The sequence below is a fragment of the Adelges cooleyi genome, unplaced genomic scaffold (assembly GCF_023614345.1).
Source record: "Adelges cooleyi isolate 19-005CV unplaced genomic scaffold, UGA_ACOO_1.1 ACOO_flye_CR_arks_rails_tigmint_CR_PRNA_376, whole genome shotgun sequence".
In the NCBI taxonomy this organism is placed as follows: domain Eukaryota; kingdom Metazoa; phylum Arthropoda; class Insecta; order Hemiptera; family Adelgidae; genus Adelges; species Adelges cooleyi.
In genome coordinates, this window is record NW_026096053.1 from 2,076,319 (window position 1) to 2,094,681 (window position 18,363).

Genomic DNA, 18,363 nt, shown 5'->3' on the forward strand with positions numbered 1-18,363 from the left:
ATTATATTGAAAAAAAATCAAATTAACTGTCTGTATTTTATTAGAAAAAAATATTGTCAAGATAGACCAGTAATTTAATGTTTTTAAAGATATTGCTAAAATTACGAAAAAAAACAGTTTTAATTAAATACATAAAAAATAGGGTGCAATAATTTATTTAATTTTAACTATTTAATAATATTTAAAAAATGTTCGGACTGTGATATACACTTAAAAAGTTAATTTCAAATATTCATCATAATAAAAAATCAAATAAAAATATACATATATTATTAAAAATATAATTTTCATGACAAATTAACGTTAACGTTATGTCATAGGTTCAAATATATTTTTTCTTAAGCAATACTAGATTTTTTTTTTACCACTAGAGTGCACTACATATTTAAAATTAAGTTTAAAAGTATTTAAAACATATTTTCATGTTCTAATTATTGGTGTGACAACGGATGGGTATTGTTATAAAATATAATTTTATCAAAAATAATCAACAAAATTATGTTATTGGTTGATGAGCGGTTCTGTCGTTAACATTTTTTTAGTTTTTTTCACATTACTGGTTTGGCAAAAAATTTAAACTTACCAAAAATGTTGACTGGTCGATAACCAGTCTTGGATAATTATTTTTATTGTTATTAAAGATTAAAGCTAAGGACAAACAGAGTGTGATATAGTATTATTTTTATCACTTTAAAAGTAACGAGATCACAATGCAAAAAATAAAAATTTAAAAATTAATTAAATCCAATCAGATATGAGTGGATCTCTTCAAAAAAAATTATCCTGCATTTAGGTATCGATATTTTCAAAAATTTAACTTTATAGGATACTGGCCGCATTTCACCGGCATCGTAAACAACACTTAGGGCCGCAACTCGCCTACAGCCGGCAAATTGATGCACTGTGCGTGGAGCTGAAAAATATTAGGCGTCATATAAAATACATAAACGTGACAGCAAGTACCTATAATGCTTCTGGTATATCAAAACGTTGTTTAGAGTTTTGATAATAACTAAAAAAAATATATAAATAACTAATGACGCATTAATCTCTTGTATAGTAGTTCAGCGAAATACAAGTCCTAAAAGGCCTTTTGTATCATTAAATGCGGATTACTGCGTTAGTCGTCTGTTTTTTTTATTTAATCACAAAAACATGTATTATTTACAGGGAAAAAACAAACGACTCTTCGAATCTCAGAATTATTAATATGAAATTATGTATTACTTAAAGATAATAAAAACATTTCATCCGCTTAGGACAGTTTGTTGTTGTTTTCTTTTTGAATATGTCAAAAGAGAGTTGGGTTTCGGAATTATTCAGTTGAAGAAAACCCCGAACGTCAGACCGGAAATGTTGAGAGTAAACGATAAAAGTAAAATATTATGTCAAAAGGTGTTTAGATAATGTGCTCGATTTGGGAAAGTGACAAATAATTTCCGTATGTTTAAATAATTATAATTATCTGTTAGAAAAATAACGACCGAATAATACAATTTATACAGTAAACACGACTAGCAATTTTTTTTGTTTTTTTTTAGAAAAGACAAAATTAAAACTGTAAGATGAAAGGATACGCATAAATAGCAATACAATTTTACACTTCAAAGTGTTTCTATCAAACCTATTCCAAAAATAAAATCTGGTGTTTTTCATCAGTTTCTAATTTAAATGTAATTCCTACATCTGTGTTAACTGTCCGTTAACCTAACTGGCCACAACAAAAAATCCGAAATAGTATCAATAAAGTTAAACTCAATTTTTCACATTGACCTTCAGCATACATTTTTTTAGTATTTTCCATTTTAATGTTGAAACAGTAGTTTTTTTGTTTTGTTTAATGCAATCAAACGTTTGTAATTTACTCAAAAATAAAGGTTTTATTGGGTTTACGCTCATCCAAAAAAAGTAATTAACTATACGGTCAAGCTTTATTTTTTTTTAAGTTTGAATTTTGCTAACGATGCTCACGTGATACAAACACAGCTAAGACAACCCAGTGGCGTATTAGAAGAAGTGAGCAGAATGATTTATCACCTCTAGTTTATTTTTTGCATAAAAAATTACATATTACAAATGTATTTTTTAGTATAAATATTGTAATCGTGGTAGCATTACTGTTAACGTAAAAGTTTCGGACGAAATGTCACAAACAATTTTATTACGTTATATTAATTAAATAATTGACGTAAAGCTAAAAGCAATCTATATTTTAATAATATTTTTTCATCTAACTAATATGTTTCGATAAAAACAAAATTTTAAAAATAGATCTTGCAATAATTAAAATGTATTTTATCCCATTGAAAATTTAAAAAAAACAATCTTTATCATTAAACAAATAGTTTATAAAAAAAAGCGTATTACACCTTTTTGGTCCTGCCTTACGGGTAAGACTTATAATATAAGGGGGCAACATTTTGTTTTGCGTACCATCCGCTAGAATTGATATGGATAGTAGTTATAAATTATTTATATTTATTGTATATGCACTTGTAATTTACATTACATAACAATATTGAGAGTTTAACTATGTTTACAAGTAATATATAGAACCGCTTGTTAGATCTTCGTGACCATGTTTATAGAAATACAAGAAGGATACTCAAGAAAAACTTGAAAGCCCATTCGTCTGTGCCGTTAGGGTCGTTTTTCGTTGTTTCTCCTTTGAACAGACTGTCAATTAGTCTACCCGACTCGTTCAGTAGCCACGCTATATTTCTATAGGAAACTCGTTAAATTATAAGCGCAATCACGCTATCTTATAATTAACTAACGCGTTGTCCTCGTCGCCGAGCAACGTCCAAAGCACCGAACAATACAACTAATAATTACAGATATTTTGTTGAACTTTGATTTACACACTATACATCCCAGAGAACGAACGTTGCAACGTTTTGGACAAATGTTCCTTGTGACTATTGTTTGATGGATAATGTAGTTACTAGTTTTAATGGCGCTAATTATTTAAAACTACAGAGGTATTTAGAGGATCAATCAATATATTAATCAACATAAGGAGTTTATAAAAAATACTCCGATACGAGATATTTTTTGTGTATAACCACAAATTATGCTAATTTTAGCTAAATTCATTTACCAAAGTTGTTCGTGTATTATGTTTTATGTATTGTTATAATTCGTGACTTTTTTTTTTAGCAAAGGTTTGAAATTTGAACTAATATCGATAATGAATACAAACCATAAGTTTACCTATTAAAACATTTTTGCGTATTTGCGTGATTGATTTTTTTTTTTGTAGGTAATGAAGAAATCAAGAAACAATGCAATTACAAATTTAAGAACTTAAGTAAACTAGCAGAAATAACAAATCAAGTAATAAATGGTCTAAATTAAGACTTTGCGAAAAAAATTAGCATATTTCGCTGCTAATAATAAGTGGGTGATGTGGCGTCCTCTTGAGGTAGTATTGTAGTGAGTAAAACAAAAATTGTAGAACACACCGCGATAGTTTTTTTTAGCCAAAAATTAGCTACGCGGGCCCAGAAAAGTCTAGAAAGATCTCTCAGACCACGCTGATATTGCCTAACATTGCTGATAAGCCAGCGAGCATTATCAACACAATTGATGTATTGTATTGGGTCGAAGTTTACCGGGCAATCATTACAATCCACCTGGTCCGGGCTCGAGAGATAGTTGTTCCGTCCACGGTGCGACAGCCAGTCGAGCACGTCATGTGTGAAAAATTCGAATTTAACCTGTTAGATCGACGGCGCGGCTTGTGTGATGTGTGCCGAAAAAAAGGACACAAGCGCCACGACTGCCGAATACCGGCGGCGCCTGCAGGGCGTCGGTACGGCGGCGACAACACACGACGATCGGCACCGCCGCCGTTTACACCGTCAGTTTCGTGCGGACATCCAACGCCGGACCATAGTCGCCGCCGTCATCGTCGTTCCAATTTCCCATCGGTCTCCGCCGACGTGTGTTCAATTAAAAGTATATGTTTTCCACCTCGTAATTCATATTAATTTTTTCGCAACCGTCTCGTCCGCGCGGGTTATCGTCGGCACCGCCATCGTACGCACTCGGCCGACCGTGTGGGCATTTCATTTATATACAATTACATACACATCTTAGTCCGGAGGCTGCATCGGTGCCGTCAAGCTGTCGTCCTACAGGAGCGACTCGTCGGTTGCCGGCGGCAGCACCACCGGCAGCTACGGCTATCAGCAGCCCAACCATCAGAACCACCAGCACCGCCACAACCAACAGGGTTCGACCGGCTACAACAGTGGCGGCAAAACATATCGGCACAAGGGCCGGTCGAAATCGGCCACCAAGTTCGTGGACGACAAACCGAAAAAGAAGAAGAAGTCGTCCACCAACAGCGTGTCCCTGGTGTCCATACCCAATACCATCAAGCTGTCCATGCTCAACAGCGGTCTGCTGCCGTTGTGTGAGTAACACATTGAATACATTACATTATTATGATTATTATCATATTATTAGCGATTAGCCGATATAGCCAATATCCGATCGTTACTTTGATAATAATGTGACGTTCACATACTTTTATCTTTATTATTTTCAAGTCTCAATATGACGTAGCATTATGTAAAAAATAAAAATCTGTTCCGCGGTCGACAATTATAAATCCGCCGGATTAGTCCACGGCTTAGCCAAACTATCAGCTGTTTTAAATAATGTTGTCGAGCGATGGCCGACCACTATAAAAACAGGGTTATAGTTGAAAAAGTCTCAAACAAAACTTATCATATACAGTGTGTTCTTTTTAACGTAAGACACTCATTTTCTCAAAAAATAATTACAATCTAGTAGTTTTTAAAGTTAATAGAGCTCTGGAAAATATAAATAAAAAGTTCAATATTATCTATTATTGTACAATAACATAAACTAAAGCGTCTTTAAAAAGTAAAACTACAAAATATCAGTTATTTTAAGAGGAAAAAAAGAGTGTGATACGTTTAATGGATCACCCTGTATATAAATAATAAAATGTTATACTTAGTATTAAGTAAAATAGAAACATACGTATTTTAATTGTTTATTAAAAGCTGAATAATGTAATGAAAATAATGACTGGTCGATAACTAGTTTTGACTAAGTAATATTTTTATTGAGTAATTCGAATTTAAAGTTTTAGGTGAGGAAAGCTGTGCAGATGAGTTGTGCGTGTGGATATAAACAACATTATAGTTCACCTCACCCACAGTCTATACCTTTAAACGATAATTACTCGAGAAGTACTTATTTAAAACTAGTTATCGACCAGTTGTTGTTTCCATTATCTATACGTGTATATTTTAATTTAATTTTTAAAAGTCACCCCTTAATATTACCCTATAAAATAATAATAAGTATATTATTTAAAACGTTTTTAAGTTAAAAAAATTATTTTTATAGAAATCATTATTGTAACATAGAAATATTTAGATAACTGTGTATTGTATTCCCTTCTGACATATTGGTTTGGTAGCAGCCGTATGGCGTTAAATAAGCAAAGGCCAAGGGGGATACAGATAATAACACATATGGACTGAATTACAATTAAAATGTTTGCACTTGTACTGTATTATGGCATATCTAATATCATGCACTGTAGACAAAATTTGTTTTGGATTGACTCAGTAGGATAAAGCGGAGGTGTTAATAATCACGGCCGTCGATTTCCTTGAAGAAGACAAAGAATAATAATTACGAAGATGTACTTGCATTTTTTAATTTACTAATTGCACATATTTTACACTTAACTTTGATAAGATAAATGTACAACGACTAGAGACAAATATTAATAATTTAGACAATCGAACAATCTAAATGGTACTTTATTATTATTATATTATTGATATTTCTGTCGGTGATATGGGTTTGGTCACCTCTGGCTGTCTGTACCGAACAAACTCGGCATTATGCGTCGAGTACAAAAGCCAGAGAGGGCGTTCAAATTAAGTATGTAAAGCGCCGGAGCTTAAAACGAATGTCTTGACAAAGAGACTCAAATAATAAACACTAGCCCTGTTTATTGAGTTATCCGTTTGATTTGCGACTCGCAGCGAATAGTTTAATGTTGCGAAGTTCATATATTTAGCTGTAATCCCTATACGATTGCTCTTAAATAAGAGTTTTATAGTTTGAGATGAAAATGACAATAGGAAATACACAAGAAAAGTATATTTTTAGTTGAAACATCCGACACGCCAAATAAAAGAAAACAATTTTTTAAGCTTTACGAAATTACTGGTTGCCGAGTTTTGTTATTTTTAATGAACAAATTATTAATATTAGTGAAAAAAAACCGTTACGAAAATAAATAAATAAAATAACATCATTATTTTATAATGATTTCATTTTAAAAGCGCACACGTTTCACAAAAAAAAGTATGTGATAATAAACGTCTACCAAGTACCAATACTCAGGAAGTAAGCATTGAAAAATGATAATATTTTCAAAGGGTGTCAAATGATTGAGACGAAATACTGAAACCAATAACAGTGCATAAACGTCAACTTTTTATAAAATAACTGTACTTGTAAAAATATATAAAAAATATTCCTAAGAAAATTTCAAATACGAGTATTTGGAATTTAAATGTTTTATGGGAAATCATTTTGTAAATAATATGTATACATTCGTTTTATGATCCGTTTAACGCGAGCCTCTCATTTCCTGGAAATATAATAATTACGATTTTGTCATTTTTCTCTTTGACGACACTTATATAGGTTATATAAATTATGTATTTAACAAATGTATATCCCTTTAAGCATTTTCAAGAGTGCTATCCGCTTTTGAAACCTAAATGTAATAAAATACATATTTTAGTAACTCTTATAATCAAGTTTAATCGGCTAAAAATATTAACTGATCGATAATAAACTTCTGTTATATACTTTAGAAGTTATTAGAGTTTTAAAGTAAAGACAGGAGGGGAGAGCAGTGAAGTAGATAAAACTGCAATTGTATAACTTTAAGATTAATTTTTCAAAACTGGTTGTCGGCCAATCAAAATGATAAGATAGTAAATTATTCTTGATCTAAAAAGTTAATCAAATATGTGTGTTACCGTTAAAGTTTCAAAACTGAAACGTGAACATTATGAAATGATATCAAAATTAAAAAATATTAGGTAAAATAATTTTAAAAAGGTTCGAGTAGTACATAGGCTACTGCGCTGTAATTATTTTCTGATAAATTGAGTTACTTACTATTTTAATATAATTATATTGCCAAGTTATTTTAAAATAGTATTGCGTATTTATTTGTTCGTTGGGATAATTTATTTTGAAACATTTAAGTAAAAATGTTTCTACTTTTATGTTTTTACAACATTTAAAGTAATATTTCAAACTGTTTTAAAAATAATACGAAGACATTTGTTTGCTGTATGGTAGTTCATCGAGACAGGATGTTATTATCTTAATAAAATCTTTGAATTTGCTTTCAATGCTAAACAACGGTCGGCTTGTGTATCTAGAAGTATGAAAATCATTTTATGGGGTTCGCTAGTTGTTTAAATATATTAAAACAGAAGACAGCTACTCATAAAAAAAGAAACTAAATAAAAAAAAAACGTTTCATCTGTCGATAATAAAAAACGTACATGTCGAATGCGAATGTATTTATATTTTTTTAATTTCATGACTAAAACTTAAAAGAGATTTTTAGAGAACTCGAACGGGATAACAAGAAAGCGTGACAACTTGTTTGAATGCAATAGCATAATACATTTAAAGTACAGATTAAAATATATTAACGTGTAGACAATAAGAATAGGTATATCCACTTGTATATTATACTGGTGTGGTCATAATGGGTGGAAGGGCTACTCGAAGAAATCTCAGACCTCGATAAAATCAATGTACATACAAGTACACGAAAAAAAAAATACTTAGGAAACTAAGGGAAAAGCTTGTACATCTAATACCATTTCAAAACCCCTATCGAAGTTGAAAAAACGTCAATCATCCTAGGCGTGTTTTGAACAAACGTCTTGACTGGGTTCAAAGTCAATTATACATTACTCTTGAAGTTGACATTTATAAGGATGGAGCAACAGGATTAGAGAAAAAGTATTCTATATACATTCAGTATTTCACTCCTCTCTCGTCTGATCTCCCCTCTTATCATGCCTCAACCACATACATATATATATTTATTACTTTGTACGTCTCACGCTTCCAAACTGAATAGCCTGCAACAGTAGCCGTACCGCCAAGTTACCAAAAAATTAATAAATGCAAAATGCAAATTTCTTCTGCATCAAATAAATAACCTTAATCGATTTTAATTTTCACTCCAGACGGTCGTATAATTTATGTACACAGCTGTACAACTAGGTACAAGAGTGTTTGTAGAAAAGAAGAAAAACCAATTTTAACTTTACCAAGCTCAGAGGGATTAAAAAAAAAAAGTACGATTTCACTTAAAATATATTTAAAACCGAAAAAAGTTAATAGGGATTTTCATATAACCGTAAGATAGAAGTCGTCGAACGCTTTTTTCGATTTTTTTCCAAGAAGTATTGTTGTTGAACTTTTTAAACCTTTTTTTTATTGCTAACGCAGTAGAAAAAGTATCGCTATTTATACCGTTATATTTTTTGTGAAAAATTAGTAGTAGCAAAAAAAAAAAAATGGGATACAAGGTCCCAGTGCGCACAGAAATCCGGATTGAACAAATGTTTTCTAACAGATTTTCCGAGTTAACTTAACAAGTCACAGAAAACAAAATATGAATCCATTTTGACTTCAAAATATTGAAAAACAAAAACTTTGAAATAATTTTAATATTGTAGCTTTGGTATACTCCTTTAATTACATAAATTTGTAGACAAAAAATAATAATATATTTTAGCGTTTGAATTTTCAATTTTCATTTATTTGTTCATTAGCTATGACTTTTTTAAGATACTACATTTTCTCTTAAAATGATCATGTTTCTTCGGTTTTCCAAAACCGGTAGCACATAGAGTTCATATTTATGTTCGCATTGTTCATTTGGCGATAGCACTTTAACAAAAAAAAGTCACTAGTATGAAAAGACTTTGAAATAATGATAGACAAACGGTTCTTATCTACAGATTACCTATTCCAACACAGGTACACAGGTTGGTTTTACAAACCCACTTTACCAAATTATTTTTATGCGTGTAATAAAACTACTCGTCTTTGTAGTAACGATTGAAAATATTAATAAATACAGCCAAAAAATCAAATCTTTATAAAGTCATAACAAATGAACAAATAAATGAAAATTCAAACGCTAAAATATTTTTTTATTTTTTATCTACAAATGTATGTAATTAAAAACATATGTTGCCTTAAAAAAAAATTAAAATCCCCCTTTTTGGGCTTCAATTATTGGTAATAAAAATTTTCAAAATATTGAAAAATACAGTACAATGTGTACCAAAAAATCGTAGGAAAAAATATTGTTCAAAATATTAATATATTCCGAAAAAATGAGTGTCTTATCCTTAATGAATCACCCTGTATATTATAATAATTTTCACGATATTTTTCCAATTGTCAAAATATAATATTATTAAATAATATTTTGACAGGGAATAAAATATTGATAACAAAAATGTTTCAAAAATATTATTACTCAATAGTGTAATAAATCAAAAAGTTATTGCATAAAAAACTGTATTTCAATTATTTTACACCGAATGCGAACAGACATTAAACATTGTCGGAGCTTAGTGGGGACGGAGCATATCAAAGAGGAGAAGGATCATAGGTCTATGTGATTTATTACGACTGAAAGTGATCAAATCGTTTTGAAATAAACGCTTTGTTGCGAATCTGTAATAGTAAAAATACATACATCGATAAAAGTATTGTACGTTATGTCAATAATGTGCTTAAAAATGTATTTTTGGAATTAGGGTTGGTACGATTAAGGTCAAATCACCCTTTCACCGTAGTCAATTTACTGATTGCTGTGTGTCAGTGAATCAACAGTCAATAGGTAATACAAATGAAGGGCTGCGGGAAAAAAAGATCAATGTCAAATTTTTTTTAAAAATGAGATTTTGGTATCAAATTATTTGTATTGACGTATTGCGCTCGAACCAGGGGAAAAAACAAATTAGTCGAGAGTAACAACCGCTGGAAGTTTAGGCATACAGGCAAAATGTATTACGTTTTGAAATTAAAAACATGGTTTTCTCAGAATGAACAAAAATTGACATTGATCTTTTTTCCCCGCAGCCCTTCAAATATTTTCACTATCAAGGTAATTACGATAAAGACGACAACTCTAATCGTATCCACCCTAATGATAACAATTCATTTTTAAACACATCATTGTCATCATGCTTTTATCGATGTTTGTATTTTTATCTGTGAACACTGGACCTCCTTTACTTAATCACTTACGTATAATACTTTCTTATTGTGCTGGTTTGTATTGTGTATGGTTTGGACTGTACTGGTTCGAACGTGCTATCCTCAAATTAGTATCAAAGCGTTTATTCAAAAGTGATTTTATCACTTTCAGTTATAAAAATTCCTGTAGACCTGTGACCTCCCCGTGCCCACTATGCTTCGACCCCACGGTACAGGTTTTTTCTTTAATAAAAAAAAGTTTTGCTACAGACTTTTTATACTCTTGGCCCTTTAAAGTACCTTTTAGGTACGATTTCTGATCTATGGATTTTCTATACGAAGAAATCGGTTCAGCGGTTTACAAGATATCGTGAGTCTAGTAACAAAAAAAAAAAAACAAATCATTGTAAAAACAATACCTTCTCAGCTCCGCATCGAAGTTAAAAATAGTATTCAAAGTACCTTTTCCTAGAAGTGTAGTTAACGACACTTTTCCGAACTAAATCATCTTGACGGATTAAAGCTTTGTGTTTAATGAGAGTTCCCGAGATTGCGTAGTTTCAAAATAGCGTTAATTCTTTAAACCAAAGACATAGTCGGATGGATTTAAATCCATAGTAAGTGCGCTATTTGCCTAGTTTAATAGCTTGAATAATTTACAATGAAGAAACAATAACGGAATTGCCTTATAATAATGTTTCTCAAATAATTTTTCATTTGTTATTATGCAATACAATAACTGTAGGTTTGTTTGTAAAAACTAAAACGGTACACATTTTTTAAGTTATGACTTATACAAATATCGAATTACCCAAAGTCAAAAATTGAAAACCCTAAAACTAATGCGATATAATGACTATAATGCACCTATTAGCCGTTAGATAATTTTAATTACAAAACCATAATCGTAAATATTTGATAGGAACAAATACACTAAGTGGGTGTATTGTGTACCTATAATATAATACACTTATAAAATATTAACATTTTAACAATTCGTTATAATGTTCAAAAGTACTTCGTCCTGTATTAACTGTTTAGAACGGCGTTTCAAGTTCTGGAACGGTCCGCGTTTGACCTTTTTGCGTTTAACCCCTAATAGAGTATAACAAGAAATGATTTTAAGTTTACACCCAAGCCGGTAAGGACTGAGCCGTCTGCCATTGTTCGACTTAATTCAGGTACGTTAGCAATATTGTAAAGTGACCGTAACTATCCGTAATATTTACCATACTTTACAAAATAAACAATGTGTTCCCCGTAGTACCTCTTAATACAGTTAGAGCTGTAATAAATTATTAATACGCCCAAGTGTAGACCGCTTACGTTTATGACGTCAACAATAGGTCGGGTTAGGGTTTTTATAATACAGCGGTATTTTTTTGGTAGTATTAATCAATTTGTATTATTTTATAATGCTTAAAAATACTGATTATTATTTGATTTGGTTTCTTTCAGAAAGTGTGCGATCTACGATTATTTTTATGCCCAACAGTATCCTTATTCTATACCGATAAGATATCTTTGCTGGGAGTATTTTGAACAACCCATGTAATTACCATGTAGGCCTGTTTCTTTATTCATTAAGGCGTGCAAGTTGGTGAGAAATGAGTGCTCTTGTCCGTGTGTCCATTTTTTGTTATCAGTATGGTTTGATTATTTTATATTTACATACCTAGTTTGCTCGATTTTATTTGCCAGACAAACATGATTTTATTTTTAAAATATTGTCATGTAATACAAAATACATTTTTTGTAAATATGTTATTTTTTTAATTATTGGTAAGTCTCTTAATACAGCCGAGTCAGTCTAAATACCTACTATATTATATTGATCAGTTTCGCAGAATATCGTCAAGTGAACACTCACCGCAGGCTGTGCTTTAATTAACGTCCTAAATACATTGGTAACGTTATTGCGGCTACATTTTACACACAGCGGTTGGGGTAAACGGAATAAACAGTATTATCAACATTAATCACATTTTTCTACACAAGTTCTATTTCTTTTAAAACTTATTTCCATTTTAGTCTGAAATTCAACAATATTTGGGTGAATGCCAACGCGCTTATGTCTAATTCGGTGTATAATAATTATTAATACTCGACTAATATATTTACCTAACGATTTAGTCAAACATAATCAATATATTATCATACAAAAGTATTATGTTTGTTAGTAAATATACTACGTACAAGTAGTTGAAAATGTAAAAAGTTTTTCTTTGTAATGTTTTTTTGTTTTGTTATAATGCAAATACAAAGTTGAAGAAATTTTTTTGAATTTAGATACTAGGTACTGTACAAAATCGCATAGGTTTATAAATATACCACAAATTACATGTATTTGTTTTGGTAAAATAATCGACTTAAATGGCAGAAAACGTTACTAGATTGCTTATCCTTGAAATCAGTTGCCAAAGTCGTATGCAATGGTTTGATGAAGCTGTCGAGGACCTTGACCTGTCGTCGAGCCTGCCTGTAGATCTTGGCGAATACCGATCGACCACTTATTTTTACTTAGATCCAGGCGACACTGTCGCCAAGCTAAGTTAACTGTTGACTTTGTGATACATTCTCGTTTAATTACTCGGATTTGTTTTACTCGAGCGAATGAATATGTAGGTAAACACAATCAATAAACGAATCTCGTGTATTGTTCCCATTGTAATCCCTCGGTACAGTTGTAGGGCGTTAATATCGAACACTTTTGATTTAATCAGTCCTGAGATAAACAAGAACCATTTTATTATATATCGTTAATTTAAAGCTGTAAAAATATATTGAGCATTTGATGCGGTGAGACACTACAAAATAACATACAATTATTGAGGGGGAGATCAAAAAATATTTTATTATATCTTACGAATTTTTATAAGATATAACATGCGATTTACATTGTCGACAGAACGATATAAAGATTTTCTAATTTTCTTTTGCGTTTAAAAAACTAAAAATTCTAAGGAAGCACTTTACCACTTCTGAAGTCAGCAAAAAAAAAAATGTTTAATAACAACTATCCAAATGTCAAAGACATTTTGCCCTGGAAATACCACAAAACAATGTTCTTTTAAACTTTAGAGGATATTTAAAAATAAATAAATGAACTTGTTAGAACAATTCTGACGACAGATTCGGCTTCAGCGAAAAGAATTTAAAAAATAGAAATATTTTGATTCTTGGTCCTTTAAAGTACTTTAAACTTTGTTTTACAGTGTTTTTAATTGTTACAAGGTAATTATGAGAATACAACAAATAAGTTTTACATACACTCATACTTTTTATTAGGCTTTTCAATTATAAACTAAAATAATACTAAATTTGCACACGCACGATTCATTTCATATATTGTATCTATACTTGGATATTATAATAATATTATTATCTTAGTTCCTGCGGAGTCAAAGGAAACGATGATATTGCATTCATTATCGGCTGCTTTAGTTACAAAGTTCCATCACAGAACGCTTGAAAACGGTGTGCGGTTTGGATCCCGGAAACGGTACCTTTCCGCAGTATACCTCGTATAATACCATTAACCACTATATAGACCATTATTAGCATTCTATCGGTTGTAGTCAATCTCCGATAACTTTATCGCTTGTCTGCAAAATACTTGTCTTCAAAGCCGGCGGCAAATGGAGACGGGATACAAAATAATAATTGAACGGGCGAGTGGGTAAAGGCGTTAACAAACATTTTCAAAACTTCAAAGAAGGCCGCGTTTTAGTCGATATAACCCTCTCGGACCCGACTTGATATATTTTTTGCAATACAAGTAACTTATAGTATAATTTGTTGGTCATTTATTTTTTTTTTTAATTTTGAAGCTAAACACACATTCAACTGTTATAGTATATTTATTCTAAAATGTGTAATACTCCCTAACACATTCACCCCAGATAATAAAAATTACTTTTGAAAAAAAAAAACATCAACCCTAATCGGCTCATCCCTTGAACTATTCGAGCGTCGTCAGTACCGCAAACTACAACCGTCCTGGAGGTGTCCGACAGAGAAAATTAGTGCGAATGTGAGTATAATAATATAGTAGTAGGAAAATCTCATGGGTTCTAAATTTAGCGTACCCCGTGACACATGCCGTGAACATTTTATCGGCTGCACTGGTGGTGGTGGTGGTGCTTACAAGATACCGGTCGCAGAGAAATATTTTATATTTATCTTTTGGCCAGGGGTTCATAAAGCAACAAAAAAAAAATCAACGGCGCGCGTGCGCCCGGTATTGGCAGAGATCCCGCTCGGCGGGTGCCCCATAGAATTATATATATATATTATATATTGTGTTGTACTTGATATTTACCAGCTGACCGGATATTAGTAACGCCGTTTTGTCACTGCCGTTGCTCATCGGGCCAGAGCTCCATACAGATTTTTATTAATATATGTCAATGTCATCGACGTGTGGCCTACATACGGTTTTATTTGATAGCCATTAGCTAACGTAAAATCTCGAGGTAGCCTATGTTGTGTACAAACCCGCCATTTCCAAAAGAAAATACATAGATAGAAAAACACAAGGTACCGACTCGTTCGTAAGTTTTATCATAATACTTTTGTCGATGAAATATTAGCCTTAGATTAAAACAAAAATTACAAAGTATAAAATCATAATTATTAAATTTTAAACAAAAAAAGCCGATCATGCTAAAGTTCAAAATATAGTTTCAATGGTAATTTTAGAGGGTGACTTTTAAGGTCAAATAGCAACCAAAAAATTAGATGTACCTCTGAAAAGCAGAATGGTGGGAAGCAAATTTTGACAAGTCGATCACCAGTTTTGGACTAAGAATTTTCGAGTTGTTAGCATTTAAAGGTATAGGTGAGGAATGAAGTGAGGCTGAGTAGTTATTTTTATCAACGCATACCAATCGCCCGCACTTCATTCCTCACCTATACCTTTAAATGCTAAGAACTCAAGAAGTATATTTTATCCAAAAGTAGTAAACGTATAAACGTTACTTATAAACGTACTTAGACAATAATATATTGCTACTATTTAACATTTAAAAATACCCTTTAAAACTACCCTTACAAATAACCTTTCTTAGTCTAACACTCTAACCTATAACACTAACATCAACTAATGAATTACTATATTAACTACACAATGGATAATTTGAAGAGTTAAAGTAGAAGTTAAAAATATTTATTTTGTTATTAACTCAAAAAGTTTGATTGTAAAGTCAAACGGTATGAAACAATACAATAAAATATCACAACTCGAAACCATTTATACAGTTATCTAACTAATTGATTTATAATAATTAGTATTGTAAATTATTAAAAGCAATTTAAATTTAGTACAAAGTCTAAATGTCGTAAAGGGAAAATTTAAATGCTTTAAAATCACTGATATACAATAATATAAAAATCGGTTATATTTTAATAATCATAACTATTAGTTGTTCATTCAAAAAATGTCTTTCACGTACCTACGATACAACTCTGATGTGCTCGGGTAAAAGGTCTTATGTTCAAAACAACAAATTTTTGTAAAATAAAACTCGAGAAAAATATTTGTTTTTAAATAACTTATAAATATAAATATTTTTAATTAATTTTAATTAACATAAATGTGTAACTAGTTGTATAAAATACTTTTACATGAGAAAAATATAAAAAAAACTAAACTATTCATCCTTATTATTATAGTTAACCCAACTTTCGCAATTATTGGACTTAAGACCTTCTACCTGAGCACCATAGAATTATTAAAATAGAATTTCAAAAAAATTACGTCTTAGGTGAAGTAGTTTATAACATTTGTTTTCAATAACTAATTATACAGATGTTTAATTAACATTTAAAAAAGTGTTCTAATCATTGTGAAAATAATTTTTTTTTCTGCGCTTTATTTCTTACAAAATTAGTAGGATCGGCTAAGTTAGTTATAATTTACAAGTAAACAATAAACATATTTAAATTTATTGTGAAAATGTTGCTTACACTTTTATTGCCTTTGCAATTTGTATGCATACACGAATTTGTTTGTGTAAGTATAACAGTATCCATTATTATATTATTATCGATTAAGTATTATTATTATTATTTTGAACACGCGCCGATATAATAGGATAAAACATCGCATAATGTTTTCACAGGAACTACATTATTCATATGATCCTCAGACGTTTACGATACTATATATATACAAAAGTCAGAACTTCGTAATGTTGTTTTTGACCTTTAGTTATTAATACAATATAATTGTATACATATATTATCCACTTCGACGTACCCACCTTATATATATTAGTATTGTGACATTTTTACAATAATAGTAATCATTTTTAAGCTCTACACGACAACAATAAAAATGAACGTAGGTTGTTTTTATATGGCCGAAAATAGACGTATAATATTATAACCACTTATTATTTCGACAAAAATATTAGAATAATTGGTCTTAAAAATGAAATGTTTCTTTTTGTAATTTATGAAAAGCCAATTATATGAACGAATGAAATTAAATGTATTAATTTAAAAACAAATAGGTTGGCGGGTGACTTCAAGACTCTGAAAGTCATTTGTTATCGTTACACTGTACGCTTAATATAGTACCATGAGCGTTTTTTTTAAAGTTTAATCCATTTTTTGTAGGTAGGTTTCATTGTGACCTATATACTTGAGCGTTTTTCATTTGTCTTGTCGGTGTCGTTGTTAAACTTAACTAGGTAGGCATTTGCGTTTTAATATTGATATTATTTCCGGTTCAAACAATTTAATAATAATGGATGTCCAACAACAACAAAAATAATAAACTAGAGTGTCGGTCGTCCGGACATGATGCTAGATTGGATTATACATGATTTAGTGGACGCCTAGAGTTAACCATAACTTTGTTCTCAGAATATTGTGCGTTATTTTTTAAAGGTATTCAAATATTTTTGGTATATATTTTATTTATTTTTCTCCAACAGCATGTGAGGTTGGTTGAGAGGGGTTTTTTGCACCGAGTGCGTTCGAATTTGTGAATTTTCTTTAAAGGCTGTATTTTGTTGACACCTATTGTACTTTCCATGCGATACCGGTAAGAGTTCAAAATGAAAACCTCTTTACAATAGATTTGTTTACGTTTTAAAAATATACAAATCAAAAACGGATAAAACGCAAACATTTTTCAACACACGAGTACGATTCAATTATTACACAACGAGAAATCGTTTAGGATAATTTGGAATGTGCAAAACGAAGCAATAATTAACACGGAGGCGTGTGTTTAATGGCACGGATTGAGGGTTGAACGGAATCAATCTCTGTTTACATAATGAGTTATTAATATTTTCAACGTTGTAATTACGTGACTAAAAAACGATTGCGGTATTTCCTTATGACAGATGCTCGAAAACAACATCAGTTAAACTATTCTTTTAATATTCAAAAACGATATTAAATCGAAAATGAAAAACGTCGAGATATTACAAGGTAACGTCCTACAAATAGAACTTATGGTATATGATTAAAAAAAAATGTTCAGTTGATAATAATAATTATAAATTGAACACAATTATAAACCACCCCACGCCGCCTCCATTTTGCAAAAAATCTATGCCAATAATTTGTATGCAATGTTATTGATTTAAAAGTATACAATTTTTTTCTTAATCATTAACTTTTCTGGTATGTTATTGTATACAACGAATAATTACACTGGATCAGATAAAAGTAAATGATATAGTATCATCATCTAAAAAGTGGTGAGTCATAGAGATTACAATAATTTCAAGTTGCGCTTTAAAATAGTAAAATAATAATAAATATTCCATAAGGCAAGATAAAGTCTTCTAATTTCGGCATTTCAACGGATGAAATCACAAACTTATGTTAAAGAGATTGACGGTAGTAAAAATATCAACAAAACGTCGCGTCGTCGTATTTCGCAATAAATAAAAATAAATTATTATTTTCCCTCAAAATCCTTCCCAAAACCAAATCTATTCTGTTATCTTTGTCTGTAACCTAACCAGACGAACGCCCAACAACGACCAAAATCAATTTGAGTTGATATCGTTTCGTAACACACTA

General features: G+C 30.8%; 1 protein-coding gene across 4 annotated transcripts in view; it reads left to right on the forward strand.

The window, feature by feature from the left end:
• The first annotated feature begins 3,860 nt into the window (after positions 1-3,860).
• Positions 3,861-18,363, forward strand: part of LOC126840930 (receptor-type tyrosine-protein phosphatase kappa) — a 79,855-nt gene continuing 65,352 nt past the window's right edge. For all 4 annotated transcript variants that reach the window (XM_050576954.1, XM_050576955.1, XM_050576956.1 and 1 more), the window contains exon 1: positions 3,861-4,420. In XM_050576954.1, the coding sequence (XP_050432911.1) occupies positions 4,393-4,420 (28 nt within the window). In that variant the 5' untranslated portion in view covers positions 3,861-4,392. The remainder of the gene's footprint in view (positions 4,421-18,363) is intronic.